This window comes from Bubalus kerabau, chromosome X (assembly GCF_029407905.1).
Source record: "Bubalus kerabau isolate K-KA32 ecotype Philippines breed swamp buffalo chromosome X, PCC_UOA_SB_1v2, whole genome shotgun sequence".
Classification (NCBI taxonomy): Eukaryota; Metazoa; Chordata; class Mammalia; order Artiodactyla; family Bovidae; genus Bubalus; species Bubalus kerabau.
The window spans coordinates 61,255,541-61,272,508 of NC_073647.1; the positions used below are offsets into that span (position 1 = coordinate 61,255,541).

The following is a 16,968-nucleotide window of genomic DNA, read 5'->3' on the forward strand; positions in this document are numbered from 1 at the left end:
ATACTCCATATTATAACATGAAATTATAACATGTAATTTGAATCAAAACTCATCTAGTCAAATGACTGCACATATAAGAAATACAGTCCTACTGAAGTCCATAGTCTCCATTTATCCAAGGGACAAACTATAGAATTAGGTCACAGATGTTTTCCCGTAAAAGGCAAACACTTCGTCTACAATCAGGATGGCATTGTACAGATGACATTCTCATCTATTAGCTATGGTGGGGCGGGGGGAGGTGGACGTGAAACATCTGTTTGTTTGTAATGAGAATTTCCTTTATGATATCTAGTTCTGATATCTACTCAGGGCCACTGAATAGTCATTTTACATCTAAGACAGTACTCAGTATGTGAGAAGTTTACAAGTCATCATTTAAAAAGTGGATACTGGGTTTTGTTGTATTTATGCTGTTTAAAGTTAGGCTACTAGATGAAGAGGCAATCAAATAAATGTGCCTTTTTTTTTTTTTTAAAGGATTGAACTTATTCCATTTGGGGAAAAAAAACAGTGCATTTAGTCAAGACTGAATTTTAAACTTTGAGTATCTGCATGACCTCCAACTCATTAACTCCCACCTTTTTATTGTTCCAAATTGTAAAGGCTATCTTATGCCTCAGAGCCAAGAAGCCCAAACATGAAACCAAATACTGAGGAGTATAAAAATGTTCTCCCTCAAATTGGCTATTTGGTCCTGGAAAGGGCACTGGAAAAATATATTTTGCCAAAACTGCCCCTTAGAAAAGGCTTATATAATTTTTATAGTATTAAAAATCTGTACAGATTAAAGTTAAATGTTACTATTTCAAAACCTCTCATTTGAAAAATAAAATTTGTGAACCAGATGCCTACTTTTGAAAGAGTATACATATGGGCAAGAAGAATTAAGGAGGAAAAAATATTTTTCATAACATAATTTCTCACACTTAAAAGGTAAACTGTAAAGAAAAGGGTTATTTTTAAATGTAAACCTTTATACCTGTTATCATCTTAGAAAGATCTCACAAAAAGGAAAAAGAAATATTTAGAAGGTATGATCTGACTGAAAAATGAAAATGAAGAGTACAATTGATCTGTCCCTCCACATAATAACTTACAGTTCTGCTTACGCCACCTCTTTATTCTTTAATATTTACTGGGTTGTATACTGGTGATGGTGGTTTACTCGCTAAGTCGTGTCTAACTCTTGTGACCCCATGGACTGTAGCCAGCCAGGCTCCTCTGTCCATGGAATTCTCCAGGCAAGAATACTGGAGTGGGTTACCATTTGCTTCTCCAGTGTAGTATAATAATTAACTTATTAAAGTAATTCTTCTCTAATGTCAAAGATAATACAAATTCAATGTACAAAAATTGGGAAATTAGAAAAGTATTTTTAAAAAGTAATAAAAGTAAAAAATCAACTGATTTCCTCCATCTTAGATAGCTATTAACACTTTAGCAATTTACCTTCCAGGGATTTTTTTCTCTGCAAACATCTCTTTAAAAGATTGGAATCAATCTGTATATGCTGTTTTGCTTACTGATCTTTTTCAATTAATATATAAAATAAGCATTTTCCTGTATCACTAAATATTTCTCAAAATATTATTTTAAAGGCTTCATATTATTCTAGCAATATATGTACCATGATATATTTAGTCATTCACACGTTAATGATATTTGGGATATTTCCTATATTTTATTTCTGCAAACTATGTTGAAATTAATAGCCTTGAACATAAATTTCTAAGTAAATCTAAAATTACTTCCTTAGGATAACTTCTAAAGAAGAAACACTATATATTTGGTGGTGGTTTAGTTGCTAAGTCATGTCTGACTCTTGTGGCTTCATGAACTGTGGCCTGCCAGACTCCTCTGCCCGTGGGATTTCCCAGGCAAGAACATTGAGGTGGGCTACCGTTTCCTTCTCCAAGAAAGATTATATTAATTTTAATTCTATCAATTATACTCTATGTATGAAAACCACAAACTTGCCAATGCTGAATATCTTTTTTTAATATCTTTCCTGATTTGATAAGTAAAAAATGACATCTTGTGCATCAAATTATTATCTATGGTTTCCCTGAGGTAATGGATTGGTGAGAAGAGAGTTGTGAAAACTTCAATTCTATTTTATACACTCTTGTACTGCTTGACTTTTTAATAAGTATATATAGTGTTTATAATTAAAAGTTGATAATGGCATTTCATTGCAATTATTTGGTTATTAAGATTGAAATATCTTCATACCTACTGGAAATTTGTACAACTTCTTTATGAATAACCTATTTATGTTCTTTTTATAATTTTTACATTGTAGTATTTGTCTTATTGATTTGTAAGAGCTCTTTATATTTTAAGGGCATTGTTTAAATGTCCCCTTATCCAAGATGTCTTCCCTGACCTTCCTAGAGAACACTCGTTCCTGGTAGAACATGTGCACTTTACCCTTCCTTATTTTTTTCCATATCACAGCCTAACAGATTATATATTTATTTGTTTATTGTTTGTCTGTATCCATAAAATTATAAACTTAGTGGGGAAAGGGACTTTGTTTTGTTCACTGTTGTATCTCCAGCACTTTGAATAGTGACAAGCACACAGTAAGAACTTTATAAGTATTTGTTGGAGGAATAAATATAAGTTCTTTGGAATGTAAATTGAAAATGTTTTTCTGGTTTATGTTTTATTTTTTGTTTACCTTTTGATATTTGGGCGCATACAGACATTTTAAAATTTTATGTAGTCAGAGCTGCTGGTATTTTTCTTTGTGTTCATTTCCACTCCTTTTTTATGCTTCTGTAGTTCTTCACAATTTCAAGAGTAGGTGAATATTTATGTTTTTTTCTAATAATTATATTATTTGATTTTCATCTTTAAGTTTTGACGCTTTAATCCATGTGGAATGTGTCATATAGTGAGAAATAAAAACTTTTTAAATTGTTAATCAATTACATGGCATCACTTAGTGAATAATCTTTAGTTTCCCCATTAATTTTTTAAATGTGTTTAACTCCGCATTTTGTCTCTTCAATGACAATATAAGCTATAAGGGTAAGTACTGCTTATACTTCCTTTATCCCTCAGGGCTGAATACATGCTGGTCAATAAAGGATGATATACAAATATTTGGTGGATAGATAAATGGGTGAATATTTTTAAGCCAACATATTCTCTTGAAAAAAGTCTAACTAACTAAACAGTAAGTCCATTCACTAAAGTCTGGAAGCAATCCACACAGAGGGCCAAGCTTTACCTAGAATGAATACCCTTTAAGATCAGGGCACAATAACCACCATAGAAACTGTAGAAACTCATGAGTAACAAAACATAATAACACTTGACACTGTACAGAAGGAATTGCATAGAACTGGCCCTGCCTTCAAGAAGCCCCTGAAAAATATTCTTCAGGGAGCTTAAAACTAAAACAGAGCTTTCCAATAGCTCCCCTACTGATCTCTCCTTCCCCTGAAATAGCAGTTTACTTTCTGAAAGAAATAGATTGCTTTGTTACAGATAGTGCCCCAAATCCTACTGAATGCAATCCACCAGCCTCCAACATGCATTGAGTTTAATAATTCTGGAATCAAATCTGCTTTAATCAAACCTCATTTTTGGCTCTCAAGCAAAACCTCAAGTGCCCCCATGTGTATTGATTCTATAGGGCTCAGTTATCTGCCTATGGCCTGAAATTAAAAATAACAACAACAACAACAAAAATACATGTTTTTATTGAATTTCAGCTCTTTGCTGATTATCTATATCAAACAGCAAAGTGAGCAAAGCCATGGTGAACTGCCTCTTGTGCCAACAAATTCCCCAAAAAGAATGACAATCAGGAAAATATATTGTTAAGCGTAAACAGTAGCTAAAAAATATTTATCTCTCTTGCAAGGTATTAAAATGAGAAAACTTTCAAAGTAGAAGCTTCAAGCAATTGCATTAGAAGTTGCATAATTCAGTTAGACTAACCTTAGAATGGAATAAAAAGCTGCTTATTTCCATAATGTTGGCCTTTGACAGTATGAAAGGTTAGATAATTTATCATGATATACAAAACAGTTCTCAAGAATACCAAACTTAAAAAGGAGGTCTTGGTGACATACAGCTCTGTGAATTTTTTGGTAGTGTGATAATCAACATAATTTATACTTAAGTGAATTTGTGTTCTTCTCAAAGGTCTAGCTTGCCAGGCAAGAAAAATGTATCTTCTACTCATCCTTAGAACAAATACAGACCAACTGAAGCAAAGTTAGTGTACTCACTGTTTCCTTTATGACAGAACTCACATTGAACAAGGAGACCCATCTGACTAGGGAGGCTACGAAGTTTTGATGTACATATGACTCACAACAGACACAGAATATCTTGCCCTCAAGTAAAAGCTAAAGGGCTGTATGTATTGTGTCACCTGTCATAGTTAAGTCCCTCAGTCTCAATACCACCTACAGAGCAGCCATGGTCATCCCAAGGACTCAAACCCTTAATGAAGCCCTGCAAACCAATGCTGCAAAATTCAAAATTACACTCAGAGCTACAAGAGAACTTGGAGTGCTCCTGACACAGTCCCCTCAGATATTTATTTCAGGGTTGGTGTTATTGGCATCTGTTTGGATTTTTCAGAATTTTCAGTGTCTTGGAGTCTGATTTCTTTAGTAATAATAGATTTCAATAAACTAAAGCTCCTCTTTTATGAGGTTTTTAATTATTTCATCTATTTTGCTAGTGACCTCCTCCCCTATTACAGAATTGCAGATTTCTAGATTATCTTTGGAAAAACAGTGCCTAGGGGTGATACACACATTACGGATAACTGTCCCAATAGAGTTTGCTAAGCTCAGAGGGTGAGGAAAGCAAGGTATTGCATGTGTCACACACATTTTTTGATGCCATGTCTCCAAATATGACACCATGCACAGCGACAGACCTTTGCAGTTCCGGATTTTTTTCTCCACCTTCCAAGATCACTTCTTGAGGGTGCTAGATGATCAGATGTGTATCAGTTTTATAAGATTTTGCTCTATCATGCCATTACACAACATAGAGTTTGTACAAAAGCAGTTTAACTATCTTTCCATTTGAGGCATTTCCTTATTGTATTTCTTGCTGCAACAAAACACACGCCTTTTTTCCATTTCTAAAGGATTACTAGTAAAGACAAAATTAGAAAGAGTGACCTAGAGGTGTAAGAACATGCATTCCATTAGCGGGCTCACAAACCACAAGAAAATTGGTGTTTCTTATGTAGTATTTGAGATTTGTTTCTAAGGAGCCATAACCATCATCAATTGTTTTGCAATTAAAAAATTAGGCAAAATCTCCCTATAAAAAATTCATTATTTAATACTAAGGCCATCATGTTCTCTCCCCTAAGCTCTTAGGAACAAATGTTACCATTAGCATACTCTATCACTCAAAAGTCTATACTTGAGAAAATGGAAATGCACTAATTAAAGAAATGACCAGGATGGTGAGATCAGAGTCAATGCCAGTGTTCTGAGTACGGCGAACCTGTGTCCTCACTATGGCCTCTGTGCCTGGCAGCACAAAGAAGGGAATCAGTCTTCCAGCAAGTCATTCGACATTACCTATAGCCAGATGCTTCTGTTTGTCCCTGCATTTCCAGAGCCTTGCAACCCTAAAGCATGTCAAGTTTCAAACATGGATGCTAGATTACAGGCGTGTGTATGTGTGTGTGTGTGCGCGTGTGTGTGTTAGTAGCTCAGTTGTGCCCGATTCTGCGACCCCATGAACTATAGCCAAGCTCCTCTGTTCATGGGATTTCCCAGACAAGAATTCTGGAGTGGGTTGCCATTTCCTTCTCCAGGGGATCTTCCTTACCCAGGGTTCGAACCCAAGTCTCCTACACTGCAGGAAGGTTATCTTTTTCACTGCCACCAATTTTTTTTTTAAGTTGCTTAAAGGTAAAGTCAACCACTAAGAATGTAGTCTGATCTACTCTCCCTACTCATATGTCTCACTTTGAAAAGATATGGTTTTGCAGCAAAGTACCTGTACACATAGCCAGCTCAGATTTTCCTGAGCCAAGTGAATTAAAGAGGAAGACTTTAAACAGAATTATGCCCAAAAAGACAAAAAGAAACTGAGCCTCAGAAAATAATTTCCAAAGAATTGAGATTCCCTATAAGGTTTTCTTAAACTTTACTGTATGCACAGCAATGATTATTTGGCTGCTTCCTACTCAGAGCTCTCAATTAAAAATAGTGTCCAGGAGATCTGTCCCTGGGCTATATCAAATTTGGGTGCTCTGGTCTCACATTTGAGGGATCACACCCCCAATGTGATGAGGCTTATAAGCATTTTCTCAGGGAGATAACCAGTAGAGTGTCAAAGATAGGGGAGGGGGCTTCTGAGAACCTAAGATCATAGACGTGTACAATCAGGCCAGCTCACAAAGGCTCTATCACCTCAGAGGAAGAATAAGTGGGTAAGACAGCAGATACGTTCCCTCGCTCTCTCTTTCTCAGTCACTCTCTCTCTCTCTCTCTCTCTCTCACACACACACACACACACACACACACTCCCCTAAAGGAAGAGTCTGACCTTTTGATTGAATGTATCTTCCCACCAGCTTACACAGGGAATCCATTTTGTTCAGAAGAGCAGACTACACAATCTGAGACGAAGTGCCCTTCATGCTCTGAAAATCAAATTTAGGAGCAAAAATAATCCAGAAAGCAGAGACTGCCAAGACCAGCGCTGGTGGCAGTGAGGGAAAGCAGCTTGCCACAGAACAGTGGCCAGATGGGGCCCGGTGGGAGAAGCTAAAAACTGGCCACCCTGGCACTTAGAGACTTAATGGAGCATCCAAAGACTATGCACATCACTGCAGTGCTTAAGCATCTGACATGAAGAAGCCCCGGTGCTAGTCCATGAACACTGAGCTCAAGGAGAATGCAGACTTCACACCAAACTTCTTGCTTGCTTCAATACCAAGTGGTCTGCTCAAAACTCAAGATAACTGCTTGTAACATCTGTCTGTCAATTTACTCTCTTTTTTTTCCTTTTCAAAAAGTTATTTTATCCCTCCCCAAAGGCTGAATTTAAAGAAAGTTTAAGATCGCCTTTTCATTTTCTAAAGTAATTCCCAGGCTCTACTCAATCTAGGAAACCGATATTGACTTTGGAAGCTTTCAGGACCTGGAGCAAAAAAATGAGAGCCCTCCCTTTCAGAAGTGAGCTCAGGAAGCCAAGGAAAAAGAGCACCAAAAATATTCCTGGTGGGTTTCTCTTCTTCCATCTACAGAGTTACAAAGAATGAATGGAGGGAGAGGAATAGGATGGGAAGAGGATAGCTGTAAACTTTAATTTTTTAAAAAATCTGGAGCAAATATAAATGTTAACGTTTGTTAAATCTGACCAATATTATCTGTCTTCTCTGGACACCATATATTTTAGATATTACTTAATTACATTTTTCAAAGGCTTTGTAAATCTTACCAGTGTGAGGAATTGCACATTAAGCAAACAAGACATGAAAAATCCAGACTTACAAAGGAAATCAGTAAGAAGTTGATTATTCACATTATGCAAGGGCTCTTTCCTTTATGAAAGACTCCACCACAGGGTTTTGATAGGAATGCCACCACTATGGTTAACGTGGGGTCTAATTTACAAAACAAATACTTTGCTGCTGCACAACTTTTCAGGAATACAACTACCAGCCAAAGGTATAGCTGCAGGTCTTTCTGTGGAGTCCAATCACGTTTTCTGTTATGTGACAGAAAGTACTTAGAAACTGCAACAGAGGAACTGCTATCAAGCAAAATGGAGTCCAGTTTGGCCTAAATGATGTTTGTCTGGGTAAGTCATTTGCCTTCTCTGCAACTCCATTTTCATGATTATAGAGTAGAAACACTGGTCCCTTCTGACACCTCTTCCAGGAGTGCTGTGGAGCTGTGTGGTCCTAACCAATATCCTGAAGCAAAATCCTGAATGATGCTGAATAATAGCAAATGAGATTTCCTCATGGAAGCCCAAGTTCCTGGAGCTGGCAGAGCTGTTCTCCAGCTTCAGGCTGCAGTACTTTTCCTCCTGGTTCCCTAGTAGGCTGGGGGTGGTGGGGGGCTGAACACAGGGAGGCACTGGCCACCAGTGTATACCCACTAGAAGCAGGCTGATCCTCACCATGCAGCCCACTCAAAGACTACTCATAACTACACAACAGCCAAAGAGGAAATGTAACTTGAAGAGCATTTTCCTCTACAAACAACTGATCCTCTGGGACTTTCACTTGAAGTTTCCCAATTGTTCAAAGTAAATGAGGCTCACATTAAAGGCCAGCCAGTCACACATCAAGAAATCAAGCCTCCTCTCAGTGGGGGAAAATGGCCGCTCCAGAGTCAACCTCCTGCCCCTCATACACATGCCTCTTGTACAAATGGCTTCACTTACTCACATCTGAGACACTTGATCCAGCCAAGCTTGACCTCCCCTAAGCCCTGGAAGCTGAGATACACATACAGAGGGGTAAACATCTCAAACTTCAAGCAGACACCTTAGATCCACTGCAGCACGATAATTGAAAGACTCCGGCTTTGCCAGGAGGTGACTTCATCCTCTTTCAGTCTTCCAATTCCTAATAAGCAATCCCCCCACCCCATAGCTTCAGCCTCGGAGCATGATATACTAAAGCCACCACAAAGACTAGGGCAAAGTTAAGGAGGGAGAGGTCTGCAGCTCCTCTCGCCTTAGAAATCTGACTGAGAGAAAAACCCAGGTGGGGCTACTGGGACCCAAAACAAGTGGTCCTCTGATAAGAGGAATTCCAAAGTCTCAGAGCCCACTATGGAAAATGTCCTGCCTCCAGTCCCCTAGGGAGAGAAATCTCAGGATCATTAGCAAGTGCTCTGGCTGAGCTCAACTTTAGTGAAGGTGTATGGGGAGAGAGGTGATCTCTAAGGTAACCAGTTAATTGCCAATAAGGACTGATAATAATAAATTAGCAAATACTAGTGTAAACTAACTCAGTTCTGTGGCAGTTGCATGGAGACGACAGAGGAACAGTTTATTCTGGGACACATCTTGCAAGCGGATCCCCTCTGGGAAATGCACTGCCTGGGCTAGATGTGAAACAGACCAATGAGATGCAATGTAGGCAACGGGTGGCCCTAGAGTGTCTCTCAGTTCAGAGTGGAGCCTTTGATTTTTTTTAAGAAAACTGGAGTGAGCTTTGAGATGATGTGGGCTGCACTGTTTTCCATTGCTTCCTTCTGCAGCCTGTGGGGGTACTTTCAACTCTTAGGGATAAGACTCAGATAGTTCAAAACAAGGAAAGTACAATAAAATTGCTCGCTGAAGGGTTTGTCGGTTTATTTTAATTGGAGGTGGGGATTTGTGTCATTACCTTGTGATCCAAACCAGTCTCATCGTACCTATTAATTTTCTAGAGACTTCTGAATCTGACATCTGATAAGTTTGGGGCTGCTTTTCTAGCTCCTTAGCTCAGAGTTCCACTCAAAGCACTGCAGATCCCTAACTTTAAAACTCTTTTGAGGAACCAAAACATGCTGAGCTATTTCCTTCTTATTTTTCTTCAAAGCCTAACGGATGTTTTAGTTTCATTATTTGAGCTAAGTTACCATGCGCTGAGGCTTTCAGTAGGATAATTAGAACCATTCAATTTGGTCTGCTACATACACATCCTTGTCCTGCAAACTCGTCCACTGCTCTTAAATACTACACTACTACTTATGAAAATTCTCTGTGAGTGACCACAGCAGACCACACACACACCCTGAGAATGTCTCACATCAAAGATGCTACAGTTAGCTAGTTAAAGGAGGAAAAATAAAAAAAGGGCTCAAGATTGAGTTAAACCAAAATCTATATCTTTGTATACCCTATGAGTAGAATTCTGGAAACTCTTGCCCACTATCACTGGCTTAGAATTTTAAGCTCTGAAACATTCAATATTGAAAAAAAAATTCAGGTTAAAAAATGTCTCACCAAAAAGACTGGATGTTTGGCTACTTCACCCTTCCTGTTGGCAGGGAGAGGTCAAACCATCAGAAGAAATGAGTTTCATTTTCATCCTCCAACAGTGACTATGGGCTGGGTGATGAAAAGTAATGCAGGAATGCAGATGTACAAAGCAGTAATACTTTGTAGCACACAGAGGTATCCAGGAGGCATGCCCCCATTCCATAAGACTGGAAGAAAAGTTATTTGCCATACTGAAGTGCCAAAAAATTGGAATAATTTTAGAAAAATCATAGCAATCTGACAAAACTACCTTCTCTCTTCTCCATTCTCTATGTTTTCAACCTCCTTCCCCCTCTCTTTACTCTGCCCCAACTCCAAACACCCATACACACACACAAACTCTCTTATATATACACTAAGTATGGACAAAATATACCAAAATGCCAAAGAATGCAAATCTCACCTTCAATTTAAAATTTTCAAGAGATACTTGACATCACTAATTCTACAAAAGTCTTCTGTAAACAGCAAAAGCATCCTCCAAGTTCCCTCCTCAAATTTGCATACATAACCACAAAATCCACACAAGTGATTTCCTGACCAACATCAGAGGACAGGGAAATGACGATAGGCGAGATGGTCTCTGTAATTCTAAAGGCTGAGTTCCTATGAAACTCATTCCTTCTTCTGGTAATGCAGACTTGGAGGGACTTTTTCCTGCCTTCTGGAGGGGTGAAACAGTCAAACATCCATTCTTTTGGGTGAGGCATTTTTTAAATTTTACTTTTTAATATTGAATGTTTTGATGCTCCATTCCCTTTGCCTTTACCTGCCTAACGTCATTTAAAGTCACATTCCCTTTGGTTTCTAGAGTCAACAATGTTCAGATGTGGCTAGTTCTGCACACTGATGCCAAAGCTACTCTCACATCAGCACCAACCCTTAAGAACTCAATAGTAAATCTAAATCTAAATGATGGCAGGGCTGCCAGGGAAGGAGGAGCAGGAGAGCACTAAGGAGGCTGGCAAAGTTTCTGCAGATTACAAACCCTTTCTGTTGCTTACAAGGAACTCATGTAGGTGATCTTAAATAGCTCCCCAATTAGACTACGACCTCTGAGGGCAGATGCTACGTCTTATATTTATTTAGGATCCCTATACCTATCACACAGCTGAGCACACGGTGGACACTCAAACTATGCTTACTGATTTGGTCTATTCCATGATGATAAACTTCAAAGTATGATGGAGAGCTGTGAGAAGAGCTGTTCTCACTCCTCTATAATGTCATTGCCAGTAAGGTTTGCAACTGACTCTGAAGCTAATGAGGTGAGTGAGTTTACAAAGTTGCTCAGCAAAGGAACCTAATGTGTAGTGACCTTTGGTTCCAATCTGGCAAGTAAGAATATAACATATGCTCAGGAAAGAGATTTTCTCCTGAATTGAAATGAACTGTTTACTTGCCTGTCTCCCTGTAAGCTCCCTGGGGTCAAGGATCGAGTGTTTTTATTTTTGTATCCTTGGCAAGCTGTACAGGGTTTGACATGTTCTAAGTGTGCAATAAATGCTCCTGGGTTGTTAATAAACAAATAAAAAATGATTTAACAAAATAATATACAGAAAAATGGATATGACCTAATAAGATTTAATACAGAAATTTCTAATGAATCTTTTAAATACCACAGCATAGCTCTCATCACTCTGTGCTATAATAGCTTAATAACTGTTGGTTTCTTGGGTGGATTAATTAATAATTAATTAACTAGAAAAATATAATGTAGGAAATATATTAGGATATTATTGTCCTAGTAATATCCCATTGTATCTGATAGTAGCTTTTATCACTCCATACCACAAGTGACCTATTTTCTCATCTCTTTCATTACAATGTTCATTCTTTGAGATCAGAGAACATCTTTTTCATTTCCCTAACACTGGATGCCTATAGCAGAACCCTACAAAGACTAGACAACAAATATTAGTTGACTGTATGAATCAGCCATCCTTGTCTTCTATAGATTTCACTGAACCTAAGTATTCTACTGAGTCCATGTTAACAGTCTCTGTCATGGGGAGAAAAGAAGTAGTGTCAATTTCCCCATGTAGGACTTTATGACAGATAAAGGTTAAATGGCCTGATTCTCGCTATGTTATGAGTGGGTCTCTCCCCTTTCTGAATGGGTTTGTCAAATGAACTCTCCAGGACTACATGTTAGAAACACACACTTAACTTCACTGTGCCTAATATGTGCTGTGTTGGCCCTGACTAGCCCTAGATAATAGATCTGTATGATTTTGTTAACTAAGAAAACATCTGGTTTTGTGAGTAAGAGATGGGATTAGAATTCAAATTTTCAATGGCTTTTCTAAACAACCGAAGCAATATTTGGTTTCATTTTACCCATAGGAGAATCTCAGAAAAAAACACCAAGATCTTAGGTCAACCATTCAGACATAGTCAAATATCTCCTGCCCCCTTGAAACATCCCAGGCTTATGTTACCCAGGCTTACACTTCTCTAGTACCTTGAATTGACTGCATAGTCACCAAGCCCTCAGGATTCAATTCTTTTGTCTATCTCCACAAGCAACATCAGTCAGCACCTGAGCCCATAACCTTGGCATCTTTTACCTCCTTTGTTTAAAAGTCCAATATGAATACTCTAACCACACCACATTGTTGGCCTTCTTTACACAGACACCAGCTTAAATTCCTCTTTGGTTGTAAAGTGTCTATGGAGTCACACTCAGGTGTACAAGCCATTACAGTAGTCACTCTTCAATTATCATCTGGTGAACAGATCTATGATTCAGGGGGCACCTCTGTCTCAGACCCCTTACATTATATAATGTCATATTATTCCTTGGATCAACCTTGCATGACAGATGTATCCATTTTGTAGATGAGGAAACAGAGACTCAGAGGTAGTCCATAGCAGGACATATCTTTCAGATTCAAAATCATGGTCTATCTGATTCCACTACATTGTACTACCTCTCCCTCTCTATTGCTGAACTCTTGGTGGTCCACAAGTAGTTTTTTACAAACTCTATGGTCTAGTCCCTAGTAAGTATTCACTGACATTCATAATTATAACTGAGCCTACCTAGCATAATACTGGATTTTCAGTAAATCCTTATTTATAGATGTATGGACTGACAATCGGAGAAGGCAATGGCAACCCACTCCAGTACTCTTGCCTGGAAAATCCCATGGACAGAGGAGCCCGGTAGGCTGCAGTCCATGGGGTCGCTAAGAGTCGGACATGACTGAGCGACTTCACTTTCACTTTAATATTGGAGTTTCTATTGCTAGAAGAAGATCCGGTTTTCATTAAAAAAGCACTGCTTTTTGGCCTCATTACTGATAAGAAATATTTTTCAGGAACTAGGAAAAACAGTCGATAAAAGTGGTCCTAAAACACTTTTCCCTATGAAATTGATATAAATACTGTGAGGCCATTTTATAGGCATTCCAGCCCAGGTATGTCAGGCTAAATTATTTTTGAGCCAGGAAAGTGTAGAAGGTGTCACTGAAATAGCACTGTACTCGCCAGAGTTATAGAGTCCTGAAATTTGGTCGTCTATCTCTCTCTCTCTCTCTCTCAATATCTCTGCTCTGTGAGTCTCAACAAGTCCCTTATCATCTCTGGAGCTCCATTTCATCATCTACTGAAGGACAATCAAAATACCTGATTGTAAGAATCACAGAAGACGTTTGTGAAGTGCTCTCCAAGTATATAGTATTCCTTTCATTTGTGGCCTGGAAGAGGGCATATGCCTCCAAGTGCATCAAATTTCCAACCAAAGAGGGACTTAAGCAATTCAAATAAAAATGAAATTAACTTAAAAACTGTTATTTATAGCCTTCCACCCAGCCACCAACTCACCATCATCCATATTACTACCCTACTACCCTGAGATATTTCAAGAGCCAGCAAACATCAGACCACATACTGTGTAAAAAAATACTTCCATTTGAAAATATTCATTCCGGGTAAAGAGAAACAGAGCTAACACAGATGCTTAGTTAATTCCTGAAATTTTAATTATTCATGAAAATTTCAACATCCTCATTTGTCAAATGTCACCATAAGAACTATTAAGCAATAACAAAGTGGCTTTTTTACTTTCTTTTTGTTTGCCTCCCTTTAACCAGCCCATCCATATCCACAGCTAAGCATGTATATGACCAAACAAAAAGCAAAAGTAGGCTTTAGGAGGCTGAATCACTCTCACACTAGGAAACTGACCCTCAAGCATTCTAGGGTTCATCTACCTTTAAGACCACTTGTTGATTATTACTCAGCCACTTTAGCTGGCATACGGGTACTACAGACTGACAAACATGCTGTATTTGCAACAGGTGGTAGAATTCATATCTTGCTAGACTGCCACACAGGTATTCCAAAGGCTCAGACCTTAAACTCCCACTCCCAACATCTATCCCTACAAAGGACAAATATATTAGATTACCAATCAAAAAATGGGCCAAAGAACTAAACAGACATTTCTCCAAAGAAGACATACAGATGGCTAACAAGCACATGAAAAGATGCTAAACATCACTCATTATCAGAGAACTGCAAATCAAAACCACAATGAGGTACCACTTCACACAGGTCAGAATGGCTGCTATCAAAAAGTCTACAAACAATAAATGCTGGAGAGGGTGTGGAGAAAAGGGAACCCTCTTACACTGTTGATGGGAATCCAAACTAGTACAGCCACTATGGAGAACAGTGTGGAGAGACCTTAAAACTCTGAGCCACCAGGGAAGCCCAGAACTACCATACAACCCAGCAATCCTGCTGCTGGGCATACACACAGAAGAACCCAGAATTGAAAGAGACACGTGTACCCCAATGTTCATCACAGCACTGTTTACAATAGCCAGAACATGGAAGCAACCTGGATGTCCATCGGCAGACAAATGGATAAGAAAGCTATGGTACATACACACAATGGAATATTACTCAGCTATTAAAAAGAATACATTTGAATCAGTTCTAATGAGGTGGATGAAACTGGAGCCTATTATACAGAGTGAAGTAAGTCAGAAAGAAAAACACAAATACAGTATATTAAAGCATATATATGGAATTTAGAAAGATGGTAATGATGACCCTATATGTGAGACAGCAAAAGAGACACAGATGTAAATAAAAGACTTTTGGACTCTGTGGGAGAAGGTGAGGGTGTGATGATTTGAGAGAACAGCATTGAAACATGTATATTATCATATGTGAAATAGATCACCAGTCCAGGTTCAATGCATGAGACAAGATCCTCAGGGCTGGTGCACTGGGATGACCCTGAGGGATGGGACGGGGAGGGAGGTGGGAGGGTGGTTCAGGATGGGGAACACATGTACACCCATGGCTGATTCATGTCAATGTATGGCAAATAAAAAAAAAAAAAACTACAGTATTGTAAAGTAATTAGCCTCCAATTAAAATAAGTAAATTTAAAAAATAAAATATATATATATATTGGGTTACACTTTGCCCTGAGAAGCACAGGTAGCAAACCTTGACTTCAGAAATGGACGTAGGCAGAGAAGTTCTCCCCACCCCTGCCAGGGAATGTGTCACCATAGAGGATAATGGAATCAGGGAAGCAGCAGGGGATAGAGGCTGGGGAGGATCTCACAGAGCCGCTTAGCTACACTCACCTCGGGCAGAGGCATGCCATTGATGATCAGGTCTGGTTGCTGGGGGCCCTGGCTGTTGAAAGAGTGATGGTAGATGTGGTTGGCGCTGGTATTGCGGGTATTCTGGTTCTCCACGTTCAGGAAAGTGCTCTCAGAGCGGCGGCAGCCCAGAGGAAGGGTCTGCTGGTGGTAGTCGAAATAGTTGAGAGAGGAGGTCAGGGAGGAGCAACTGACAACATTCATCTTGTCTGTCTCCTCCACATCCCGGGGTACCAGGCGGATGTCATTCTTACTGATTTTTTTCTTCTTGCTTGATTTCTTTTGATGACCATAGGAGTACTCAGCGATTCTATGTGATAGAAAAGGCAGCATGTATCGCTAACGCCCTCCCAAACCATGCATCAGTTAATAAACATCAAGCACCCCAGAGGGTTGCACCCCATCTCTGCTCCAGCTTCTTATTCTGGCACATCGCATCATCGGGTTTCTCCCTGTGCTTTTTACATGCGAAAACAAGCTGAGGGCCATAACGTTTTTATATTAAGCATAGTAACCTCTCGCTACCCCTTCCTCCTCAAAAGTTTGAATTTGGAATTTCTCCTTGTGAGTGGCCATTTAACAAGGGTGTGGAGACAGGGGAAGTTGAGCCTATGGGAGAGAAAGCATGAAAATGCTCAAGTCTGGAGCTTCCCTGGAACCCAAAGGAACTCCTGGGTGAAGTAAGCAGCAAGTCCTAATTTATCAGAAGATGACAGGAAGGAAATAAAACCTAATCCCCTTTCCAGTTCCTCCGGGCAACTGCCATGTGACAAACAACTCAAGTCAGGTTCCTTGATGACTGACCTGATCAGTTTTCAACTGGAGCACGTCAGACCCTTTCCTTTGACAAATCCTCAGCTCCTCTCCTTCATACCCTCCTTCCCCCTGCCCTAGCCCTGCTCCCTTCAACTCCCCACCCCACCCCCGCATCTCCTCGAGAAATGTGATAGCCAAACCCATTTGAATGAGGGGGAAAAGCCTTTTTACCTCTTTCCCCTTAGGCTCACTTTCTCCTCAGCCTTTTTGTCTTGCTCCTCGCTAATGGGAGAAACCTAGATGCAATGCAGACACTTGCTGTTTTGTCCTTTTATAAAACAGCCGAGGAGACAAGTGATGGTTAAACAATTACTGCAAAGGAATTTAAAGGTTAGTGCATTCAGCATCCTTCTCGATTCAGGTGTACCTACAAGCAGCTGTGCTGCAACTGGAACATAAAGAGCTCAATTTAATTAACACTGACAGAGACCCAGCAATGTGCACCAAAACACCAAGCATTAAGAGAGTTGTCCAAAAAAATACATTTAAATGTAGCCAGATTCTCAAAGTCATTTATTACTTTGCATATAAT

At 39.2% G+C, this 16,968-nt stretch overlaps 1 protein-coding gene across 2 annotated transcripts in view; it reads right to left on the bottom strand.

Annotated features, from left to right (window-relative positions):
• PCDH19 (protocadherin 19) overlaps positions 1-16,968 on the bottom strand; it is a 132,228-nt gene that overhangs the window by 109,925 nt on the left and 5,335 nt on the right. For both annotated transcript variants that reach the window (XM_055563506.1, XM_055563505.1), the window contains exon 2: positions 15,603-15,930. In XM_055563506.1, the coding sequence (XP_055419481.1) occupies positions 15,603-15,930 (328 nt within the window). The remainder of the gene's footprint in view (positions 1-15,602; positions 15,931-16,968) is intronic.